Source organism: Lampetra fluviatilis, chromosome 78 (genome assembly GCF_964198595.1).
Source record: "Lampetra fluviatilis chromosome 78, kcLamFluv1.1, whole genome shotgun sequence".
Taxonomy (NCBI): Eukaryota; Metazoa; Chordata; class Hyperoartia; order Petromyzontiformes; family Petromyzontidae; genus Lampetra; species Lampetra fluviatilis.
Genome location: NC_136352.1, coordinates 1,716,555 through 1,742,865, shown reverse-complemented (window position 1 = coordinate 1,742,865; position 26,311 = coordinate 1,716,555). Strand labels below are relative to the sequence as shown.

Genomic DNA, 26,311 nt, shown 5'->3' with positions numbered 1-26,311 from the left:
TAGGAAGCATCGTTGGCATTATGGAGGCTGTGTCGAATACGTGGCCGATAAAGGATTCTGATGAGAAGTGGATGGATACGCTTTGTTCGGAAAATGCGGATTTGTCTCAGTCCCAGAGGGGGGAGTTGAGGGCACTCTTCCGTGAATTTTCATGTGTTTTTAGCAAGGGCAAATTTGACATCGACCGCACTATGCTCTTGAGTCATCACTGATACGGGTGACGCCGCTCCCATCCGGCAAAAGCCCTACCGTTTGAGCTCTAAGGAAAAATAACACGTGCGGCTGGCAGTTGATGAGATGTTGGCCGCCGATATCATCTCGCCATCCACCAGCCCGTGGGGGGCCCCGATTGTCCTTGTTAAAAAGCAGGATGGTAGCTTGCGCTTCTGTGTTGACTTTCGTAAGCTTAATAAGATCTCCGTGGCTGACGCCGTACCTTCTTCCTCAGATGGACGATTCTCTAGATGCTCTAGCAGGAGCACAGTATTTTGAGTCTTGACCTCCTTTCCGGATTTTGGCAGTTGCAACTAGATGAAGCCTCCAAACCCAAAACACCACAAGGCTTATTCAAATGTAATCAGCTTCCGATGGGTTTTCACTCCACACCGGGTACGTTCCAGCGATTGATGTAACTGGTTCTGGCTGTTCTCCAGTGGGACTCGTCCCTGATATATCTTGACGATGTAATAGTTTTCAGACATATGTTCAAAAAGCATCTGAAACGGCTGTGCTGTCTATCTTAAAATGCATGCAGCAAACCTTAAATTTAAACCGCAGAAGGGTCACCTCCAAACATCTGTTCGGTATCTGGGCTACATAGTCAGTAAATCAGGGATAACGACGGACCCGGACAAAACTGCGTGTGTGCATTCTTGGCCGACTCCCACATCAGTGGGGGACGTGTTAAGTTTAATTGGATTTGCGTCCTTTTACCGCCGTTTTGTCGCCGGGTTCGTCATGATCGCCAAACCTCTCCACGCCTTGACGGCTAAGGGACAGAAGTTCCACTGGGGGGAGGAGGCCGCATTTGTTGTGCTCCGGGATGGCTTGGTGAACACCCCTCCCCTCCACTACCCTGACTTTTCCTTGCCGTTCGTCCTTGATACAGACGCTAGTAACACCGGAATTGGCGCATATGGAAGCAGAGTGCTGTCTCCGGCCGAACAACGGTACTGTGTCGCACGCCGGGAACTGTTAGCTCTTGTGTTTTTCGTGGAACAGTATCGCCCCTATTTGTATGGTAGGCGCTTTTAGGTGTGCTCTGACCATGCAGCGCTACAATACGCACTGCGTATTGAACAGCCATCTGGCCAACTTTCACATTGGTTGGAAGTCCTCCAGGACTATTGATTTGATATTACTTATCGCAAAGCCTCCCGGCACACGAACGCCGACGCCCTATCGCGATTACCAACGAGCGATGGGTGCGCGTGTTTTTCGGGTCCTGGGCACTGTCAGCCGCCCAAAAAGCACTTACCCCTCCCCTTGCAGCATCGGCTGAGGTTGGAACCTGAGGTAGCCGATGGGCTGGACCACGAAGAGTGGGGGCGCCTCCAGGTGGAGGACGCTTCCCTGCTGATATTGCGACGCCATGTCAGGGAGGCTGATGGGGGCGAGGATCGACGGGGTGTTGCCTCTGTCATTGTTAGAGGCAGATTACTCATGCATTGGGATGGAGGGTTGCACCGTTATAACATTGTTGTGCCCACTGCCCTGCGGGGTAAGGTAATTTGGGCAGTTCACGAGCGACTGTTGCACCTGGGTGTGCATAAGATGTTGGCCACACTCAAGCTGGACTTCTTCTAGCCTGGCATAGCGGAAGATGTCGCTAATTTGTTGAAAGGGTGTGGACAGTGCGTGAGGGGGAAACCGCCGTCAAAACCCTGTTGTCCACCGTTGTAATCGATTCAGGTCTCCTGCGTAAATGAACTGGTTGCTATGGACATCCATGGTCCATTTCCCACTACCCCTCATGGGAATAAGTATTTGCTAGTGAGAGTTGAGTGTTTCACGATGGCCGGTGGCCTGGCCGCTCCCCAACCAGTTGGCGGCAACGATCATTGAGGCATTCCTCAATGGCTCCGTAATGGACAAGGGTGCTCCCGAACGCCTGTTGACCGATGAAGGCAAGCATTTTTCTTCGAAAATGCTGCGTGAGGTGTGCAATTTGTTGGGAACAAAGTACGCACGTCACCATACCACCCACAGATGGATGGCATGGTTGAGTGGCTGCACAGGACTCTGACCTGCATGTTGAGCCATCAGGTCAGCGTGTCCCAACTTGACTGGGATTTGCACATTCCCGGAGTCCTGGCTGAATATAGGATGGCTCCTCATGCATCCACCGGATACTCACTGTTTGTTTTAATGTAGGGAGAGAACACGACCAAACAAGGCTAAATAAAAACAATTGTGACCGTGCGCTTTACCCTTTAGATGCTTTCCGAATCGCGGCAGGCTTCCAGAGTAAATTCCAATTCGTGCCAATTGGCAAATGAGCGGCTGAGGAGTTCCCGTACTTCCGCACATGAGTGGGTGCCAGGGGACAGAGCCTGGTTGCATTGTCCACAGGTACTGGTGGGTACGTCGCCCAAATTGTTTTAACCCTGGAGGGGGCCGGTTGATGTGATTTGGGTTGTTCGATCATAATGTGTTGAGATTCGCTTGGGTCGGCAGAGTTGGTTTGTACATCCTCATGCCTCAAGCATTTCATTGCTCTGCGCGAGTTCGTTCCGTCTCCACACCGCAGCGGCCGAGTGTCAGATGTGTCTAGCTAGCCGAGGTGTGTACCCACTGAGGTTGGTCCTCTGCTGAGTCATGTGATCCCGTCCTCAGGTGCCGTGCGTTTAATGTTCCCCGAGCCACTGCCTGCGCTGTCTCCACTGGATTCGGGAGAGTACAGCCTGTCTGCCCGGCCGACTGCTCTTCGTGAGGAGCCGGCTTCGACGGGACATTTGCATGTCCCCCACGGGACCTCCAGGGAGAGCGAGTCCACCTCCCCTGGGGGACCGGCCACAAGGACTCGATCAAAAACTCTTCAGTTTTCGTGATCCCCATGCACGCACACACCTGGCCTTTGTTGTGCATACGGGTGTTGTTACACAGTGAGGGTGGGAAATGTTGGTGATGGACGGGGTTCTGAGTGTTCGCGTGTTACTGTGTTTAGTTTTTTCTCTCTCTTCCCTTGTTGCCTATTGTTCTGTATGTCCTACAGTCTCCAGCACGTGGTCCGGGACCCAAGCTGGGGTCCGGTCCAGTGTAGCAAGTTACCGTGCAATGAGTGCAGTTAGCCTGGTGGTCCACCACCATAGGTTATCCTGTTGGGGCAATAAACCCATGTGTTGCCATCAATAAATGTGTTGTCTCCAAAAAGTATGTCTGCGACTCAGTTGAACCCACTACACAATGAAAAATTTATATTTTATAAAATTATGCAAATGTATGGAATTCGGTAAATGTATGCAATTGTGCAAACTAGGCTCTGCTTCGTTGTCTAGGGTTGTATTGTCAACGATTCTAGTTTTAACTTTTACTGATTCTGTTTTAGTGTAATTCTGTCAGGTCTCAGAATTCAGATCTCACAGCAGAATACAGCTCTTATAATTAAGGTTATTACGCATGAACCTAGAAAGGAACCACTCAGATTATTCTATGTTAAGCAACTTTAATATCTAAAACACTGTAATATGCGAATACACTTACGATCAGAATTGTCAACACCGTACTCCTGAAGATGTCCTACTCATTGATCTGTACAATTAACCCTCAATGGTTACGTTTGTTAAAACTGAGTAACAGAACAATCGGCTAACTCCTCAGAGTAGCGCGACCATACACGGCGATAGGAAAAGTCCGTTAAAAATTTGCAATATTCATACGAAACATGCTAAAGAGACATGTGCCCAATGGAAAAAATAGACATCAATGAATTCATTGGTAAGATTATGCAATTAACGAAATGTCTTGAAACAATAGGGTGCCTGGTCGTGTGCCTGCTTTGGCTAACAGATGCTTATCAATTGGCTAATGGTACATCAATGAATTCACGGCCAAGATTCTATGATCAAAACACAATAATATTCCTGTGAGTGTGTAGATTTGTAATATAGATGCTTATACATGTTTAGTGTGTCATTAATTCATTGGTAAGATTATGCAATTAACGAAACGAATGACAAATACTTCTAAACGACTATTCATATAACTCAAGGGACAGAACAATGCTTTTCATGATCAGCTAATAATTCACGCACCACCTTGAGAACGCAACCCTTTTCGAAACACTAATATAACTTTTTGGAACAATCTTATTTGTACCAATATGCGCGTTGTGTGTGGGTGTGTGTTGTCTTCTTGCTAACTGTTGATTTGCAGCTTCCGAAATGCAGCGTTCCTTGTACCGAAAACACCTCAGGTCCCCAGCAGGGGCGCTGGGTCTGCGTTTGTGTCGAACACATAGCGCTCTCGGCTGCTTCGTCAGTCTCTCTCCACCGCTGGGGTGGTTGCCGAGTCGACACGCGAGTCACGCCGTCGACGGTGCCCGTGCTGGCAGGGATGATGGGTCCGGCTCCATCTGCGTTGATGTGCGCGATGATCCCGTCGCCAGACACCGCTCGCAGCTCGTCCGCTGGTTGCCGCGCGTCACCCCCCTTGGCACCAGACACTGTTGGTCCTTGTAGACTTTGGAGCGACTTGGAGAGACAGTCCCTGTCGTCTCGCCCCCCCCCCTCTACAAGTCATCTTCTAGTTGTCTGTATGACTCGTGCTGCACAGAGGGCATGCTACAGATCAAGTTATATAATTCCGTGTTAGTCTCTGATCCTGCCCTCAACTAAACTTCGCCTGTGGGTTGCAATTTAAAGGGGCACTCTCAAGAATAGTGGTTGCACCAGTTTTCCCTCGAAGGGTTGACTTTGATCGGAGCACAATCAGAACGATTGTCACTCTATGATCGTGCGTGTTGGCTGTACACAGCGACCTTGCCACCGGGAATAGTAATGCTACGGCACTCTTCCCCACGTTTGTATTGTAATACTGTGAGCACCAGCCTTGGCTGGCAGCCTCTGTCAATGATGCAGAAAGAAACCTCTCAGTAATGCGTGGCTTCTGCTGATGCAGAGCACCCTATGATTTTCTAGTCATGAGGGCAATCCCTGGAGCCTGCCACTCGCAGTACTTCGTTTTTCGTTTGGCATTGTGAAAAGCAAAAGTTTTATTGTTAATGATCGTCATAAATGAATGCAAAGGTTCCTCATCCAGTCGAATGATGTGGTTGACGCAGTGTGGATTTCAGCGATACCGCCAGGATATGCATGGATGGAGCATTCATCGGTGATGTGCTTGATGGTTTGAACTTCTCCAAAGTTGCAGTTAGATGATTCTTTGAGCAGGACTGATTTATGTTCTTGCATTCTTGCTTATCTGAATTTTTCCACCTCAGGCTTTGTCTTCTCACAAAGGAGTAGCTGTTTTCCTTTTGAAGTCGCTTGCGCTATTTGTTGTCCGGATGTCTTTATTACCGCCATGTTTCCATTCACATTTTGGGCAGCTTTCCCCATGCTCCCATCACGGGTTAGAAGTGCTACAATTTTTCGCATCAGACTTGCGGTCTCTCTCAAAAAGGGGCGCTGTGGCCTTTGAAGTCGTGACCTATTGTGCACGGGTGTGCTTGCTGTGGCATGTTTTCTGTCCTCTCAACACGGGTTGGAAGTAAAACAAATTTACACCTCTTATAGCTTAGAACCGTACCACTTTCTGCAGTTGACTCTGCAAGCGACTCAAAGTACGTTTAGAGTAGAGTTCACAGCACTCACGTCGCAGTTTGGAATTCTTGCGTGGTAATTGATATATTAGGTGGAGGCGCCCCCTGCATACATAATTTACTGCTACCATGTGCTGTTAGCTACTGGAAGACAAAGGCGGTTGGTGAGGCTCTGATCCCGTGGAATACATTATCTTGGTCGCGTGTGATTGACATATTTCGCATTGTATCTGTTCTGAATGACCCTAGGTCTAATACTTTCATAATTATGATTTGGTTCATGCTTAACCAAGATTTGTGGTATACCATAGTTGTTACCAAGGATATTCTGAGGGTTGTATTAACCTTTGTGCCCCGTCTGTATCACCAGGGATCCGTACTTCTTATTCTCAAGATATCCTAAGCTTCAAACCTTACTGTTGTATTTTTAAAACCCCAGTCAGCTCATGATGATTAACTGCCCTTGGGTGGATATTGCTCTCCAATGGAGGTTCTTGACCCCTGCTATTTCCGTCTTGTTTGTTTTATTGTGGGTTGTTTCCTTTATGGCGGCCTTCTTTTAAAGTCAACTGGGGATTACCCGCAGAATCTCATTAGCCCCCCTTGGGTTTGCCGTTTTTTATTACATTTTATGACTTCCCCAGCAGGCTTGTGAGTAATTATCCTCTAGCTGTCGTTTGTGTGGCAAGGGAGGAGGCGGGGGGGGAATTCTCCGTGCCCCAGCGCTACATCCCGATCAAAATTATTACAAGAAATAGGCAGAATCACTCTTAACATACATTTTTGGAACATGCTGTTCAAGTGTTTGTGATGAGATATGAAACTTCGAGTTGCTGAGGCGATTAAGCAAGCACCAGATAAATGCTAATATTATTATAAAAACATTCTGAATTCTTGGGAGCTTATTGGCTCTGGCTCCTGGATAGAGATCTACCCAACCCGCAGGTCCGCAAATACTGGCCGCTCTTCCTTTGCAAATTTGAACCTGGAAATTGAGTGTTCAACTTCACATTATTTTAATTGAAGGCCTGTGACAAAGTGAATCTATTGGAGCTTCATTGTCAAGCTTGCACATCTACAGGGTCTCAATTTGACTTTGTATTGTCCAAGAAGTCCACCCACACCTCCACTTCCACAAACTGCTCGGAGTTGCCATGCTCTGCCTCAAAGTCAGAATTCTCCTCCTGCTTCACGTTGCCTCCATCAATGTGAAGGTGCGATTTTGGAGTTGAATCTTCATTTTCACATTTTACCATCACTTCTTCAATCTTCACCATTACTTCTTCACATTTCACCTTCACTTCATCGCTCTTCACCATCACTTCTTCACATTTTAACTTCACTTCTTCGCTCGTCACCATCACTTCACATTTCACCTTGATACATTTCATAGTGTCCAAGCTGGAATTTACTTCTGGTTCTTTTATCAGGAGGGATGGGCTCATTGCAGCACTTTGACTTTCACAAGTCGATTTCAGACTACACTCCTTGGGGATGTCCTGATGCCTGTGTGTCTTCTGGTGTCTATGAAGACCTGATGGCCATGCAAATGCCTTTTCACACGCAGTGCACTGGAAGGGTTTCTCTCCTGTGTGTGTTCTCTGGTGTCTCTGAAGACCTGATGCCTGTGCAAACGCCTTCCCGCACAGAGTGCACCTGAAGGGTTTCTCTCCTGTGTGTGTTCTCTGGTGCATTTTAAGATAAAATGAAATTGAAAATGTCCTCCCACACACACTGCACTTGAAGGGTTTCTCTCCTGTGTGTGTTCTCTGGTGTATTTTAAGATTAAATGAACTTGAAAATGCCTTCTCACACAAACTGCACTTGAAAGGTTTCTCTCCTGTGTGTGATCTCTGGTGTTTTTTAATATGTGATGACCGTGTAAACGCCTTCCCGCACACAGTGCACTTGAAGGGTTTCTCTCCTGTGTGCGTTCTCTGGTGTCTTCGAAGATGTGATGACACTGCAAACAGCTTCCCGCACAGAGTGCACTGGAAGGGTTTCTCTCCTGTGTGTGTTCTCTGGTGTTTTTTAAGAGTAGATGAATCTGAAAATGCCTTCCCACACACACTACACCTGAAGGGTTTCTCTCCTGTGAGAGTTCTCTGGTGCCGTGTCAAATTTTCAGTACGATCCGTGCTGTTTGCATTCTGGTCGCAATGTTTCCTTTTTGTACCGAGCTGCGCTGAGTGCCTTTGCTCCATCACACCAAATCTTTAGAGGAAGCGTCGGCTGCAGACAGAAAAACATATCCATACCATCTACATCAGTATCGAGGCAGAGAGGAATAAATATATAGTCACCCTTGAATTGCACGTCTAGACTTATTAATATCACACGGGCTGTTAAGGCACACAATGAGAGGGCAAGTTGTCAGAAACCTGCCCGGAAGCCCTAGTATCTTCAAAATGAATGTTTACCCAAAACTCCAAGCACACAATTTAGAAAAATTCAGCTAACATAGCGAAGGGTGTTCAAAATAATACTTTAGATTATGCATAAATTAATATTCTTTGGGTCTTTTGGTAAAGGCACATAGATATAAAAAATATAATAAAATAATAAAAATAATAAATATCACGACGTTTCAATTGCAACACAAGCAATTGTCATCAGGTGAGAGCTGCTGAGGTAGGAAAAAATATATGGCGGCAGCGCTGCTAAGGCAGGGATTAATAAAGGTTTGAGATGGGTGGAGCCCAAGGGTCAGTGGGCGGAGCAAGAGATGACATTTGCATGTAAATGTAAGATAGGAGAAATCTTGATAAACGAAGTTGTGGGGGTGGCCATTGTATTGTGAGAGATTAGCATGTCAATGTAAGAAATTTGCTTTTAAATGTAAGCTAGGGAGATCCTCGGACATCGCCACATGGAGGTGCATAAATTAATGTTCAATCGAAACTTCCAGGTGTGAAGCCAGGCTCAGATTTGATTGAATGCGCGGATGAACAGATCTAACTTCAGCTGCATGTGCGGAGATATTTTCCTGACCGTATCCATTCTCATAAAAAGTTCCAGAGGAAAACTAAAATAAACTATTCTTTTGATGTAACCTCCATGTTCAATAGTTAATATACTTTACTGCAAATACAAACTTGACACTGTCACACACTGGCATGGTAAAAAGGTGGTTGCGTGTCCAGAACCATGCCTGGCCGCCTTCATCTGCTCTGTATTATTGCTTGTTCACTTCACCGTGTAATTCATTTAAGATCAATCAACATAGCAGAGGCCCACAATAAGTTCAGCTTTCACTTATCAATTGTGTTTGTTTTAGGCAATAATCAATCTATTTGTTGAGTTCATAATGCAGTGAAATAACCGCACCACCTCTCCCTACAAAGATAAACTCTTAAATACACGTACATTTCACATGGATCATTATAACATATTAGAAAAAAACCATACACTATTCATGAAGAACTGGAAGTAACCTTATCACAGTGCTAATACCATGATAGGTGCAAATGAACGCCATGTAAGTGGTTTTAAATTTGTCTCATATGGACTAGACCTTGGCGATGGACACTCACAGCTTTACCGAATAAACCAAAGAGTATGGATCCTTGCAGTCACACAAACTTGAAATTTAGAACTCACGGCTTTGTATGGAGCAAAAGTCTAGCCACTTTCCACACGTGATAATAGGTTTTCCCCTTTTTTCTGGCAACAAAACAGGTGTTAAAATGTTAAAACACCAAACTGAAACCTTTTACAAGGAATCATGTCTGCATTAACCACAATGCTTGTGGTCAGAATGCAAAAAAAAACGCTGATAATGTGCATTGTCTTTTAAACTGATTGGTCCACACCAGAGACAGCTTTCTTTTGAGCCTCGTCTCAAACGGTGTTAGACCAGAGGACGCCAAAAGGCGTACAGCACCAAGACAATGCACCATCAGAGTAATGAGAGCTCGGGGTGAGCATCTACATCATGGGACTTCCTTTGCCAGTACCAAACACAGTGTTACACAGTCTAATGAAAGAATGCTGCTCAACTAATTTTAAGTGATACTTTGGCTGCCAAACCAGAGCTGGTCGTGAACACATTAACCAAGTATGGGAGCTCCTCCAACACATGTAGAACCGCATGCTTATTAATGGAGAGTTGAGCAGGTGCAGTTGTTGATGACATTCAATTCCCAGGTAGGTGATTTTTTGTGGAAAATTTTCAAGGCCCCATTTCATGATAAAATTATCAAGCCACAGAACAAGATTCCCTAATTCCATCTGATTAAGTAGCCATTACCAGATCATCAGCAGATGTAACATGGTTGACCAGCAGGGAACGATCCTTTAACTATAACCAGGCATTGATTAGTGTATCATTGTAACCCTAACGAATGCAATGGTTTTGAAATGACCATTGGGATCTCCTCAAACTACATAGTTATTGAGATGCTATGTAATGTAATGCATGGGGCCAGGGTGAATTTCTGTTACAAGCCAAGTTGAACAGGAAATGGCTCAGACTCCTGGTCACGCAACTTTAGACGGGGCTGCCCAAAATCAAACAAATCCTCAAATGTGAGCAGAGGCATTGATTATTTAATCAAATAACAACCCGAAGCCCCAAGCCTCTTTATGGTACTATAGGCGTTAATTAAGAGTGCAGAGATCTAGTTTCTGTTGAAAATCCATACACCTCTGCTGTAGTTAATAGACAGAAAATACAGCAGCAGGAACATCAGGATCGTTTCCACTATCAACTCCCCTACCTACAAACAGGCCCATTTTCTGTTCGATACCTTGCTTCCATTCACTGGCAAGACTACCTCAGCAATACGTAACTCAGCTCACTTGGTCTCTCTAATCAAGGGCATTTCACTGTCCCCAGATGATTTTCTCGTCAGCTTTGATGTAGTCTCTCTGTTCACCAAGGTTCCTGTGCCTGACACCTTAGCAATAATTGAAGATGTAGTCCAACATGGACTGAATCCTGATGTTCCTACTCTGGTTAGGCACTGCCTTACCAATACTTACTTCACCTGGAATGGTACTTTCTACAAACAAAATGAAGGTACCCCCATGGGTCCCCCCTTATCACCAGTGATAGCGAATGTTTTCATGCAGAAATTTGAAACAGATGCCATCGAGACATCCACCCTACGTCATTCCTTGAGATATGTAGATGACACTTTCGTCATTTGGCCACATGGCCTGCCAGCATTGAACCAATTTCTCAACCACATTAATTCCATACACCCATCCATAAAATTCACCATGGAAGTGGAGAAGGATGGAAAGCTACCATTCCGGGATGTTATGTTTGAGAAGAGGCCGAATGGCTTGTTGGGACACTGTCTACAGGAAATCCACCCACACAGATTCCTATCTGAAATCTGATTCCCACCACCACCTGGCACAGAAAAAATCCCTCATAAAAACACTACACCATAGGGCCGACTGCATTTCTTACCAACATCACCTAGCCAGTGAACTGGAACACGTACACCAGGCCCTCAAGATGAATGGGTATTCGGACCGCATTATTCGCAAAGCTGCTTCTCCAACCATGGAGAAACAACCCACTGAGACGCCGATCAAAACCATCACGTTAGCATACATAGCAGGTGTTACCAAAAAGATTTCCAAAATCTTAAACAAACACAAGATCCAGGTCCGATTCAATACATTACACAAAATCCGTGATCTAATCCCATCTGTGAAGGATGTCATTCCTGACATGCAATATCCTGGAGTCGACAAATTAAGTTGCACCTGTGGTGGCTGTTACATTGGGGAAACGAAACGACATATCTCAGACCGTGTTCGCGAACACATGGCAGATCTGAAACATGGTAGAACCAATACCTCAGCCGTGGCTGATCATTGTTATAACACTGTGGACTCGCATGATATTGTTTTTTTTCCGAGACCAAGGTACTCTGCAAACCTTCGGGCTACTATCAAAGGTTTGTTCATGAAGCTATCCAGATATATAAACATAGACATAACTTCAACCGAGAAGATGGATACAAATTGAGCAATCATTAGAAGGATGTTATTAACGAGGTAAAACCCTAACTGCTTTGTATTGGTTGTCGTCTATCATATCTGCCGGGTACTACTATACCACGCAGCGCTCGCCCTCCCCCTACCCCACACCGCCAACCAACCCTCTCCCCCCCTTTGCTCCTCCCCCTTTTCTTACCTATATAACCTCTTACCATGGCAATTCTCTCTCCCATTTCAGCAAACAAATTCTTGCAGTGGTTTTCCCACCTGATCATGATGATTGTTTGTGTTGCAATCAAAACGTCGTGATTTTATTAATTTTATACCTACGAATCTATATTGCATTCACTCACACACTATTTACTCTTCATGCTTATTAACTCTAACCTCCACCTATACTGTTCCTAGCAGAAAACGTGCGCTTCTCTTCAAAGCCGATTACAATCATGTATGCGATTGGTACAAGTTCTGCAATGGCTCCACCTAGAGATAATGAAACTCCTTAACACGAAGTTAGACAGCATGCTGCCTGTGCTGCACCTACAGCTAATGAATCTCCTGAACACTAAGAAGAGCATGTTGCCAGGGTGTCTGCACCTATTGATAATGCCACTCCTGAATACCAAGAAACAAGACAGCATGCTGCCAGTGCTGCCATGGCTGCACCTACAGCCAAATAATGTCCTGCCATTGGTTCCATGTCTACTTCTTGCAGCTACTGCCATGCAATGACATGGAAAGGAGAACCTACAGGGCTATACTGTAACTGTACCATCGTTCAGCTGCTTACAATTAATGATCATCCCGAGCCTATTCATGTATTTATACCTGCCAACACTACCGATGCAAGCCAATTCCGAAGCATAAGTTCTATATTTTGGCACCAACCAACTCATCACGACATCTGGCTACATGCCCACATTTAAAATGCAGGGCCAGGTACATAATCGCATTGGCAGTCTGCTGCCACTAGCTAATGACCTACCTACATTACCACAGATCTACTTGCAAGTCTGACAATACTAGACAGGCTCACCAGCACTGCAAAAATGTCATCAACACCAAGATGCAAGTCCTATTGCTGTGGAAAGACATGCTCCACTAAACTCCACATGGTCAACATGAGTACCGCTTAAATGCATTCACACCATCTAAAGTCGCTGTCTTTCTGACTGCTGAACAACATGTCACTCAAGGCATCGCCTTGCAACTGAGGACCAAATACCCTACACAGAAATGAAACACACCGATCCAATTATGCTCTTCAATGTCGACTGATTTTCTGGAAAGGTGATGATGGCTACAATTTCCTACCTCGCCAAACTGCTGTCGACATGTATGCCAGAATTGAAGCTTCATTCGATTAAACCCACCAGATGGCAAAACATCCAACAATGTATATCCTTAAGCTCTCCAAGTGCAACAAATTTAAAAGCTGTCCTCATGATTAAACAAACAAGCCCTGTGATTGTATAATACAACCAAGAACCCGTGACAATATACACACATTTACAGACTTAATTGCCAGAATTCAATAATTCTAATAAAGCCAGCATTGCAAGACATTACTTTTAATGTTTGATTACTTAGACTTGTGCGAAGCCGGGTAACTTAGTTATTACTGAATACAATACTTCCGATGATGTTTGTGCATGAGTGAAAAGTGGCAGTGCAATGGTTAGCGTGCTGCGCTATAAACCCAACGACCTAATTTATATTCTCACAGAGCCAAGCCACAACATTTGGCTGTCGCCTGTTGAAGCTGGTGGGAATTACTGGCGAACGCCGTATTCTGATGGTAAATGTTTTGGCTTGGCTCTCCAACACACAACCGGTGTGCTGTACTAGTGACGAACTGACCACATTCTGTTTATGTGACAACCCTTACTAGTTGGCTGTGTCGGGTGGTGGCGGGTTCAACGACACCTTGAAAATTTACGCGATCTAACCCAAACAAACATGTATTACGGATGTATATTGGAGTTTGCGTGTCTCTCTCCCCGTGGTCGCATGGAATTTCTTCCGGATCCTCCGGTTTTTCCCTGCACATTAAGAGTCAACATCACCACGTTTAGAGTATTTGACCGATACAGTGATACCTCGGTTCACGAACGCTTCTGTTTACAAACAACTCGGTTCACGAACAGAAAAGTTCATAAAAATATGCTCCGGTTCACGAACTCCGCTTCGGTTCACGAACAGGAGCCGGCGGCCATTTTAATGCTATTTCCAGGCTGTCACATGGTCGTGACTTCCTGTAGGAAGATCGTGGAAAGAAGAAGAGACGCAGAAAGAAGTACTGTGAGTACTGTGAAGACACTTTCAGTGACTTTTTGCTTTTTGGTGTGCTTTTTAGCACATACAGTACTGTACTACTGTACAATACTGTATTTACTGTATTGTACAGTTCACCCGTTTGAGTGCTTACTGAAGTCATCTCAAGCAAGGTTAGTGTTCTCTCTTTATACATTACTATACTGTACAGTACTAATGTGTATTGTAATTTGTTTCATATTTTTGTACTTCAAAAAACAAAAAAAAAGGTCAGAACGGATTAAACCGGATTTACATTGAACCCTATGGGAAAATGTGCCTCGGTTCACGACCAATTCGGTTCGCGACCAGAGTCAGTTCACGAATTAAGTTCGTGAACCGAGGTATCACTGTATTCATTTCCACACGTTGATAATCCACTTTGTTGTGGGCAGGTCGCTTCTGAAAGAGCGGAATAGTTCAAGTGGGCTATGCCTGGAAAAATGAAACTGTATAAATAATTAAAAGAAACAAAGTTTCAAAGTAGTGAGGCAGGTGAAGACAAATTAAACTTAAGCAGAGAATTAAAGCAAATACAATCAGGCGAGGGCAGGAGGCAAGGCCCCACATGTCTAGGCCCCGCTTTGTAATGTTCCAACCTGGACATCGATTCCGTATTCGCTGCTCCTCAATTCATATCCCTACGAGAGAGAGACAGAGCGAGGCTCTACCTGGGTAAACAACAACCACAACAACAACCACGATGTGAACTTCTCACCACGGATCTCAGTGAGCGCGCGCGCGGATCGGCAGCTTCCTGGTGTCTCGTGACGTCACGCGGCAGCACGAGGTGACATGACGTCACTAGCGGGGTACACCTCCCCCTCGCTTTTCGCTCTGAGGTAATGCAATGGAGACGTCATCGAACGAGGTTAGAGTTCAAGTGTATTAAGATTCATATTACATTGCTCCCTCACTTGAACATTGACCCCTTGGGTGCGTGAGCTCAACAACAACGTGAACATTATTGTGTGTGTATACACTGTGTGTGCGTACAAACTGTGTCCACTGTGTGTGTGTGTACACTGTTGGCACAGTAGGGAGCACAGGTGGTGCATCGGCCAGTCATCTCAGTCGACCCATCGCACCTGAGTTTGTCCTGTCACCTCCTGCCCGCGGGCGTTCGACACTTCACGTGGCCTTAACGTGCACATCGGAGCCGTCCATAAATGACGTCACGCACCTAGGGGTGGGGGTCAGACATTTGTCACGATGTGTGACGGGCGGGTCAGAAATGTGACGTCACATCAAAATGCGTAACTTTAAATAAATATAGACAAGACGTTTTACGTAAAACATTTATTAAATAGACTTTTTAATAAATGTTTTCTCCTACAACATCAGAGTGCAGCGCCACATTAAATACGCACTACAATGACAATAATTGAAAGCGATTTGAAGCGTGTTTTATTTTGGGGGGGGCAGAGCTTTGTGACGTCATATTTGAGGGGGGGTCTGACTTTTTGTGATGCCGCGTGACGATGGGGTGGGGGGAGTCAAAAACCGTCCAAAATCGCGTGACATATTTTATGGACGGCCCCTTAGGGATTAATAAAGTCAGCCACCAGAGACCACACACAGGAGAAAAGGCCTTCAAGTGCAGTGTATGTGGGAAGGCATTTTCAGATTAATCTGCTCTTAAGAAACACCAGAGAACACACATAGGAGAGAAACTTTTCAAGTGCAGTCTGTTCAGGAAAGCGTTTGCACATTCAGGATCACATCTTCAAAGACACCAGATAACACACAGGCATCAGAAGATCCCCAAGGAGTGGAGTCTGAAATCGACTTGTCAAAGTCAAAGTGCTGCAATCATCCCTCATGAAACAAGAACCAGAAGAAAATCCCAGTATGTACACTTTAAAAGTATCAAGGTGAAATATGAAGAGACGAAGGTGAAAGTGAAGAAGTGAAGGTGAAGAGCGAAGAAGTGACAATTAAATGTGAAGATGAAGAATCAACTCCAAAATCAGACCTTCACATCGATGGAGGCAACGTGAAGCAGGAGGAAAATTCTGACTGATGCAGAGCGAGGAAACTCCAAGTAGTATGTGGAACAAACACAGGATCTAGGTTCGTTTCAACACAGTACACAAAATCTGTGATTTAATCACATCTGTAAAGGATGTGATTCCTGCCATGCTGTACCCTGGTGTCTACAAACTGAGTTGTGGTTGTGGAAGCAGTTTCATTGGGAAAACAAAACGACATATCTCGGACCGCGTTCGTAAACACAAGGCAGATCTGAAACACGGTAGGACCAATACATCGGCCGTTGCCGATCATTGTTTTAACGCTTTGGGCTTACACGAAATTGATTTTTCCAAGACTGAGGTACTCTGCAAACCGACCAGCTACCTTCAGAGATTTGTTCATGAAGCCATTCAGATATATAAACACAGACACAACTTCAACCGAGATGATGGGTACAAACTGAGCAATCATTGGAAGGACGGTATTAACCAGGTAAAGTCTTAACTAACTGTGATGTTTTCATCCTACCTGCCTATGTCAGCTGTTATTTCATGCTATTCTCTCACTTTAACATAGCCACTTCCCTGCCCAGTTACATGCTAATTCCTCACATTAACATCATGCTAATCTCTCACATTATCATATCTACTTCAGTGCCCAGTTACATGCTAATTTCTTAATTAACATCACTAGACCCAGCCACTCCTTTATAACCCTTGGGCTACACCCATTTCAAACCTTTAAAAAAGTCTGCATCAGCAGCAGGCCATGCTTTCTCACCTGATGACGGATTCTTGTGTTGCGCCCGAAACGTCGTGATTTATTTTATTTTTATACCTACGTGACTTTACCGAAAGAACCAAAGAGGATATTATGAGGAAGTAGAGCTGTGGGTGGACTTCTTAGACAATACCAATTCAAATGGAGACCTGGTAGATGTGTAAGCTTGAGACTATGAAGACCCAATAGATTCACCTTTGTCACAGGCCTTTAATGAAAGAATGTGAAATTGAACACTCAATTGCTAGTTTCAACCTGCAGAGTAAGAGGGGCCAGTATTTGTGGACCTGTGGGTTGGGTAGATCTCTAACCAGGAGCCAGAGCCAATAAGCTCCCAAGCATTTACGAATTTTATATTAATATTAGCATTTATATGGTGTTTGCTCAATCGCCTCAGCAACTCGGAGTTTTGTATCATATCTCATAACAAACACTCGAAGAGCACCTCCAAGTGGCAGCTCCCCCTGCATGTGGACATGAGTCTGTCAGTAGGGGGCGATGATTGATGTCGAATCTCCATTATGTAATTTCTGGATGTTTGGAATAACTCAAATATTTACCATGACACCAACATGCGTTTTGAATGACACAATAGTATGTTTTACATCTGTAATTACAGGGTGACACCTGCCAGCCTGAAGGGGTAATTACAGTTATAGCTGCATTACATAAAGCCACATTCTGAAGGGGTGTATCTGGGGTAAATGTGAAGGGCGGATTCAGTCTAGAAGATTCTAGGTTCTAGAAAGGGGTGTGGCCAGAGGTGGAGCTTGGCCGCGCCAGGCATATATAAGGAGCACTGAACCAGAGGTTCGGGGCTGGAGTGTGGGGTCTGGGTCCTGGCTCCGTCGCTGCTCGTCGTCATCCCTTCGTCTTTCACCACGTGGTTCTTCTTCCACAAGACCAGCTCCGTCGTCGCCGCTACGCTCCGACCATGAACCCCTAACCAGTGAACTCAAACACGTGCACCAAGCTCTCAAGGCGAATGGATATTCTGACTACACAATCCGCAAAACCATCACCCCAACCGTGAGGAAGGAGCCATCTGAGGATCCAATCAAAACCATCATCATGCCATACATAGCAGGGGTAACCAAAAATATTTCCAAAATCATGAACAAACACACGATCCAGGTCCGATTTAATACAGTAAAAAAATCGTGATCTGATCCCATCTGTGAAGGACAAGATGTCTGACATGCAATATCCCGGCATCTACAAACTGAGCTGTATCTGCGGCAGCAGATACAGCTTAGTTTGGGGAAACTAAGCGACATGTCTCGGACCGTGTTCATGAGCATAAGGCAGATTTGAAACACAGTAGGACCAATACTTCTGCCATGGCTGATTATTTTAAAGCGGCTGATTCACACGAAATTAATTTCTCGAAGATGATGGTGCTTTGCAAGCCCACTGGCTATCAACAAAGATTCGTTCATGAAGCAATCCATATATATACAGACACTATTTCAACCGATATAATGGTTATAAACTCAGCAACATTGTATAGATGGGATCACCCACTTTGAGTGATTTGATTTCTTGTCAAGGGAGCACAGATTAAGTTATGACTTAATTTGTGTTGTTTTCTTACCCCAAGGAACAGCATCCCACCCACTTCACTGCGTAGATCTTGTACCACAATTTTTTAAACCTTATAACCTTCGGTGACCTTCCCCCTCTTTCCTCCTGAAGACGATCACTTGTGTTGTGATCGAAACGTCGTGGTTTTTTATTTTTTACTGTCAGTACGCTCACTCAGGTTAAAAGCCAGGCTACAGTCTACATTATAGACTGACAGTGCATTCACCCAGCTTAATAACAATTGCTCCAGTCTACGTTAGTGGTTTTTTTTTATTGACTTTTATTCACTTTACTTTTACTCTGTGGAATTTCCTCACCAAGATCTTCCAGACTTGCTGGCGCTTTGTCTTTGCATCCAGCCTCGCCGACACCGTCTTCACGTCGAGACTTGCTGACAGTCTTTGCACAAGCTAGAATCTTCTAATGGTTCTTGCATTACAAGCGATGTGCTTATTGTGGCACTTGGAATTTCACACCTCTAATGTAGACTCTGCTCCTTATAGATCTGCTTATGCGCGTTTCAGTTTCAAAATACTTAAAATGCCTTCAAACAGTGTACTTGACAGAGTTTTTTAATGTGTTCCCCGGTGGTTGTGAAGATTTGATGACCGTGCAAACGTTATTACCACATACAGTGTACCTGATGGGCTCCTATTCTGTGCGTGTTCTCTGGTGTCGGTCAAGATTTGATGACCGTGAAAATGAATTCCAAGACTCAGTGCACAGTCGTCACGTCCCGTGACGAGGGGAGTTCTGCTCTTGGTGAGGTCACAAACCAGAGATAGAGAGGCGCTAACGTCACCCACTCGTGACTTTGAGGTGACGTCTCCAGAGGGGGCTTTTACATATTTCAGCAAACATGTGGTAAGCAGTGGGATATCGATGGACGCGGTTATTTAAGTTTTATTTAAACAGAATTAAAAATTCAATAAAACCGAATAGAAATCGGCAACAAAAATCCATGATGCATTTCAAATGTGCTCTTAAAATTACCTCCTTGCTATGAAACGGATCAGCAGACACGACGTCTCTTTCATTTATCGGTCTCTTCACGAAACAAATAAAAAATTTAAACAAACTATAAATAGCACAGCCTTCTGGGAGTGCATCATTGATTCAGTGCAAGCCACCTGTGGACCGGTATTGGTGGACAGTGTCTCAACAGCAGTCAGGCTGGCTTCAACCGATAGTTACGAACATCCAGATGTTAAGGAGCATTTCTCGTCCTAGTTCGACAAAATCTAAAATACACGTAATACAAAATTTTAATTCGTGTTGTAGAGAATGTGTCCCCTATACGTAACTTGTAAGTGGTATGCCTTGTAACTGATGAATGATGCTAATGTTCTTTATTTCAAAGACAATGTTCCAGAGGCAGATGCTTCCTGAATCACGAAAAATACCCCTCGACCCGTATCACAAGGATAGCTCTCACATGAGTTATCTTTACAGGTTACTTCCAAAACACACACTTTCTCCGAACAATCATGTGTTCCGGTTTGCTGTACTTGTGACAAATTAGCATGTTCTGTTCACGTGACAACCCTTACTTGTTGGCCGTGTCGGGTGGTGGCGGGTTTTAACGACACATTTATATATTTACGCGATCTAACTCAAAAAGCTATATTATGGATTCCATGTTTGACCCTGATAGACAAAATGTTACATGTACGCACAAAATAAGACAATTATTAATTAAATTATAAATCTAAATTATCGATAGGCATATTGCCAAAATGTAATTACTGCACTGAAATGTACTTCATCATGTTATATCGTATTTACAAGTTGATCTGTCGAATGAGGCCGACACCTGCAGCATTCAGATTGAGTGCATTCTATTTTAGTTGCAGAAGTTCAAGGTTCAAATCCGACAGGCATCCCTGGTTCGTCCAGGAACATTAATTACAAATATGCATCGTCTGCTTAACAGTTGATTGGAGGCAATTGCATGCTGGCATCGTGGTTAAAATTTGGCAAATTCGAAACATTACTCACAAATTACACAACTGAGATTATGCAACAATCATCGCCCTCTACTGACAGACTCATGCCCATATGCGGGCTGGTGCAGGGCCACCTTATGCCACACAGAGGCAGCTGCCACTTGGGGTGCTTGTTTAATATCGTGTAATGAAAAAAGTAAATAGATAACATGTAATTGTATTGAATTATGCTAATTTATGATACAGTATTAACATTTATGCAAATTAGGCTCGGCTTCATTACCTAGGGGTGTATTACCAATCGTGATAATACAATGAAAAGTGACATTTTCTAACATGACGCAAATATCTGGAATTATGTAAATGTATGCCACTATGCAAATGACTCAGCTTTGTTGTCGAGGATGTATTACCAATCGTGATAATACAATAAAAAGTGTAATTTCTTAAAATTATGCAAATTATGGAATATCAATGTATGCAATGTCGAAGGTTGTATTGCCAATTGTGATAATCCAACGATTCTCGTTTTAACTTTTACTGATTCTGTTTTAGTGTAATTCTGTCAGGTCTGAGAATTCAGATCTCACTGCAGAATACAGCTCTTATAATTAAGGTTATTACGCATGAACCTAGAAAGGAACAACTCAGATTATTCTATGTTAAGCAACTTTAATATCTAAAAACACTCTTAATATGCAAATACACTTACGATCAGAATTGTTAACACCGTACTCCTGAAGATGTCCTACTCCTTGAGCCATACAATTAACCCTCAATGGTTACCTTTGTTAAAACTGAGTAACAGAACAATCGCCTAACTCTTCAGAGTAGCGCAACCATACACGGCGATAGGAAAAGTCCTTCAAAATATATATTCATACGAAACATGCTAAAGAAATATGTGCCCAATGGAAAAAAGTAGACATCAATGAATTCATTAAGATTATGCAATTAACAAAATGTCCTGAAGCAATAGTATGCATGCTCGTGTGCCTGTTTGGCTAACAGATGCTTATCAATTGGCTAATGGGACATCAATGAATTTGCGGGCAAGATTCTGTGATCAAAAGAAACATCTCAACACAATAGTATTCCTGTGTGTAGATTCGTAACATAGATGCTTATAAATGTTTATCGTGTCATCAATGAATTGCAAAATACTTTTAAACGACTGTATTAATGGAACTCAATGTACAGAACAATGCTTTTCATGATCACCTAATAGTTAACGCACCACCTTGGGATGGCAACCCTTTTCGAAACCAAGATAACTTTTTGAAACAATCTTAGTAGCAATATGCGCGTTGTGTGTGGGTGTGTGTTGTCTTCTTGCTAACTGTTGAGTTGGCAGCTTCCGAGGTGCAGTGTTCCTTGTACAGAAAACACCACAGGTCTGCAGCAGGGGCGCTGGGTTGGCGTGTCGAACACGGCGCTCTCGGCTGCTTGGTCAGTCTCTCTCCACCGCTGCGGTAGTTGCCGAGTCGGCACGCTGGTCACGCTGTCGGTGATGCCCATGCTAGCAGGGATGATGGGTCCGGCTCCGTCTGCGTCGATGTGCGCGATCATCCCGTCGCCAGACACCGCTCGCAGCTCGTCCACTAGTTGCCACGCGTCACCCCCCTTGGCACCAGACACTGTTGATCCTTGTAGACTGTGGAGCGACTTGGAGAGACAGCGCCTGTCGTCTCACCCCCCCCCCCCCACCTCTACAAGAGACCTCTTCCAGTTGTCTGTACGACTCGTGCTGCACAAAGGACACGCTACAGATCAAGTTATATCGTTCCGTGTCAGTCTTTGATCCGACCCTCAACTAAACATCGCCTATGGGTTGCAATTTAAAGGGGCACTCTCAAGAATAGTGGTTGCACCAGTTTTCCCTCGGAGGGTTGACTTTGATCGGAGCACAATCAGAACGATTGTCACTCTATGATCGTACGTGTTAGCTGTACACAGCGACCTCGCCACCGGGAATAGTAATGCTATGGCACTCTTCCCCACGTTTGTATTGTAATACTGCGAGCACCAGCCTTGGCTGGCAGCCTGTCAATGATGCAGAAAGAAACCTCTCCGTGATGCGTGGCTTCTGCTGATGCAAAGCACCCTATTAATTTTCTAGTCACGAGGGCAATCCCTGGAGCCTGCCACTCGCAGTACTTCGTTTTTCGTATGGCATTGTGAAAAGCAAAGGTTTTATTTTTAATGATCGTCATAAATGAATGCAAAGGTTCCTCATCAAGTCCAATGATGTGGTTGACGCAGTGTGGATTTCAGCGATACCGCCAGGATGTGCATTGATGGAGCATTCATAGGTGATGTGCTTGATGGTTTGGACTTCTACACAGTCGCAGTTGGGTGATTCTTTGAGCAGTACTGATTTCTGTTCTTGCTTATATCTGAATTTTTTATACCTCGGGCTCTTTTATCTCACAAAGGGACAGCTGTTTTCCTTTTGAAGTCACTTTGGCTGTTTGTTGTCCAGATGTCTTTATTACTGCCATGTTTCTGTTCACGTTTTGGGCAACGTTCCCCACACTCCCACCCTGGGTTGGAAGTATTACATTTTTTTAACATCAGACTTGCAGTTTCTCTCAAAAAGGCGCGCTGTGGCCTTTGAAGTCGTGACCTATTGTGCACGGGTGTGCTTGCTGTCGCCATGTATTCCGTCCTCTCATATTATAGCTTGGTACCGTACCATTCCACAGTTTTTACTCTGCGACTCAAAGTGCGTTTTGAGCAGAGTTCACATCACTCACGTCGCAGTTTAGAATTCTTGCATGGTATTGATATATTAGGGGAAGGCGCCCCCCTGCATACATAATTTACTACTACCATGTGCTGTTAGCTACTGGAAGACAAAGGCAGTTGTTGAGGCTCTGATCCCGTGGAATACATATTATCTTGTTCGTGTGAGATTGACATATTTCACATTGTACCTCTGCTGAATGACCCTAGGTCTAACACTTTCATATTTATTACTTGGTTCATGCTTAACCAAGATTTGTGGTATACCAAAGTTGTTACCAAGGATATTCCGAGGGTTTTATTAACCTTTGCTCCCCGTCTGTATCGCTAGGGATCCGTGCTTCTTATTCTCTAAGCTTTGAACTTTACTGTTGTACTGATTAACTGCCCATGGGTGGATTTTGCTATCCAAGGGAGGTTCTCGTGACCCCTGCAGTTTCCGTCTTGTTTTATTGTGGGTTGTTTCCTTCATGGCAGCCTTCTCTTGAAGTCAACTGGGGATTTCCTGCAGAATCTCATTAGCCCTCCCCCCTTGGGTTTGCCATTTTATTTATTTATTACATTTTATAACTTCCCAACCAGGCTTGTGAGTAATTATCCTCCAGCTGTCTTTTGTGTGGCAAGGCAGGAGGCGGGGGGCTCACCCTTCTCGTGCCCCAGCGCTCCATCCCGATCAAAATTATAAAAAAGGCAAATCACTCTTAAGATACATTTTTGGAAAAGGCATATATGCATTCTCTTCGAGTGTTTGTGATGAGATATGATACAAAACTCAGAGTTGCTGAGGCAATTAAGCAAGCACCATATGAATGCTAATATTATTATAACATAGTGAATGCTTGGGAGCTTATTGACTCTCGCTGCGAGTTAGAGATCTCCCCAACCCACAGGTCCGCAAATACTGGCTGCTCTTACTGATTAAAGGCCTGTGACAAAGGTGAATCTATTGGAGCTTCATTGTCTCAAGCTTACACATCTACAGGGTCTCCATTTCACTTTGTATTGTCTAAGAAGTCCACCCACACCTCCACTTCCACAAACTGCTGGGAGTTGCCTCGCTCTGCCTCACAGTCAGAATTCTCCTCCTGCTTCACGTTACCTCCATCGATATGAAGGTCCGATTTTGGAGTTGAATCTTCATCTTCACATTTCACCTTCACTTCTTCGCTCTTCACTGTCACCTCTTCAAATTTTACCTTGATACATTTTATAGTATCCACGCTGGAATTCACCTCTGGTTCTTTTTTCAGGAGGGATGGGCTCATTGCAGCACTGTTTGTGATGAGATATGAAACTTCGAGTTGCTGAGGCTATTAAGCAAGCACCAGATAAATGCTAATATTATTATAAAAACATTCTGAATTCTTGGGAGCTTATTGGCTCTGGCTTCTGGATAGAGATCTACCCAACCCGCAGGTCCGCAAATACTGGCTGCTCTTCCTTTGCAGATTTGAACCTGGAAATTGAGTGTTCAACTTCACATTATTTTAATTGAAGGCCTGTGACAAAGTGAATCTATTGGAGCTTCATTGTCAAGCTTGCACATCTACAGGGTCTCAATTTGAGTTTGTATTGTCCAAGAAGTCCACCCACACCTCCACTTCCACAAACTGCTCGGAGTTGCCATGCTCTGCCTCAGTCAGAATTCTCCTCCTGCTTCACGTTGCCTCCATCAATGTGAAGGTGCGATTTTGGAGTTGAATCTTCATTTTCACATTTTACCGTCACTTCTTCAATCTTCACCATTACTTCTTCACATTTCACCTTCACTTCATCGCTCTTCACCATCACTTCTTCACATTTTAACTTCACTTCTTCGCTCGTCACCATCACTTCACATTTCACCTTGATACATTTCATAGTGTCCAAGCTGGAATTTACTTCTGGTTCTTTTATCAGGAGGGATGGGCTCATTGCAGCACTTTGACTTTCACAAGTCGATTTCAGACTACACTCCCTGGGGATCTTCTGATGCCTGTGTGTCCTCTGGTGTCTATGAAGCTGTGGTGACTGTGCAAACGCCTTCCTGCATAGAGTGCACTTGAATGGTTTATCTCCTGTGTGTAGTATCTGGTGTCTTTTAAGATCAGATGAACTTGAAAATGCCTTCCCACACACACTGCACTTGAAGGGTTTCTCTCCTGTGTGCATTCTCTGGTGTTTTTTAAGATGTGATGACTCTGTAAATGCCTTCTCACACATAGTGCACCTGAAGGGTTTCTCTCCTGTGTGTGTTCTCCGGTGTCTCTGAAGAACTGATGACTTTGCAAATGCCTTCTCACACACACTGCACTTGAAGAGTTTCTCTCCCGTGTGTGTTCTCTTGTGTTTTTGAAGATCTGATGAATTTGCAAACGCTTTATTGCACAAAAGGCACCTGAAGGATTTATCTCCCGTGTGCGTTCTCTGGTGTCGTTTAAGAGGAGATGAACCTGAAAATACCTTCCCACACAAACTGCACTTGAAGGGTTTCTCTCCTGTGTGTGTTCTATGGTGTTTTTTAAGATTTGATAACTGTGCAAATGCCTTCTCACACACAATGCACTTGAAGGGTTTTTCTCCTGTGTGTGTTCTTTGGTGTTTTGAAAGATCTGATGACCATGCAAATGTCTTCTCACAGGCAGTGCACTTAAAAGGTTTCTCTCCTGTGTGCCTTCTCTGGTGTTCTGTAAGATGTGATGACACTGCAAAGGGCTTCCCGCACAGAGTGCACCTGAAGGGTTTCTCTCCCGTGTGTGTTCTCTGGTGGCTCTGAAGAAGTGATGACTGTGCAAATGCCTTCTCACACACACTGCACTTGAAGGGTTTCTCTCCTGTGTGTGTTCTTTGGTGTTTTTGAAGATCTGATGAATTTGCAAATGCTTTATTGCACAAAGTGCACCTGAAGGGTTTCTCTCCTGTGTGTGTTCTCTGGTGTCTCTGAAGAACTGATGACTTTGCAAATGCCTTCTCACACACAGTGCACTTGAAGCGGTTCTCTCCTATGTGATTTCTCTGGTGCCTTGTTACATTTCCAGTACAATACATGCTGTTTGCATACTGGTCGCATTGTTGTCTTTTTGTACCGAGCTGCGCCGAGTGCCTTTGCTCCATCAGACCAATTCTGCAGAGGAAGAGTCAGAAGAAGCGTCAGCTGCAGACAGTAAAACATATCCACACAATATACGTCAGTATCGAGGCACAGAGGAATGAATATATATACACAGTCACGCATTAATTACACGTCTATACTTATTCAGAAATTCAAGAC

At 44.3% G+C, this 26,311-nt stretch overlaps 1 protein-coding gene across 4 annotated transcripts in view; it reads right to left on the bottom strand.

Moving 5' to 3' along the window:
* Positions 1-3,637: 3,637 nt before the first annotated feature.
* The window catches only part of LOC144953553 (uncharacterized), a 31,319-nt gene continuing 8,645 nt past the window's right edge, over positions 3,638-26,311 (bottom strand). For 2 of the 4 annotated variants that reach the window (XM_078884113.1, XM_078884112.1), the window contains one exon: positions 19,277-26,164. In XM_078884113.1, the coding sequence (XP_078740239.1) occupies positions 24,697-26,154 (1,458 nt within the window). In that variant the 5' untranslated portion in view covers positions 26,155-26,164 and the 3' untranslated portion in view covers positions 19,277-24,696. Of the gene's footprint in view, positions 7,994-14,750; positions 14,844-19,276; positions 26,165-26,311 lie in introns of those variants that run through there. The other 2 variants (XM_078884116.1, XM_078884114.1) reach the window with 2 other exon arrangements.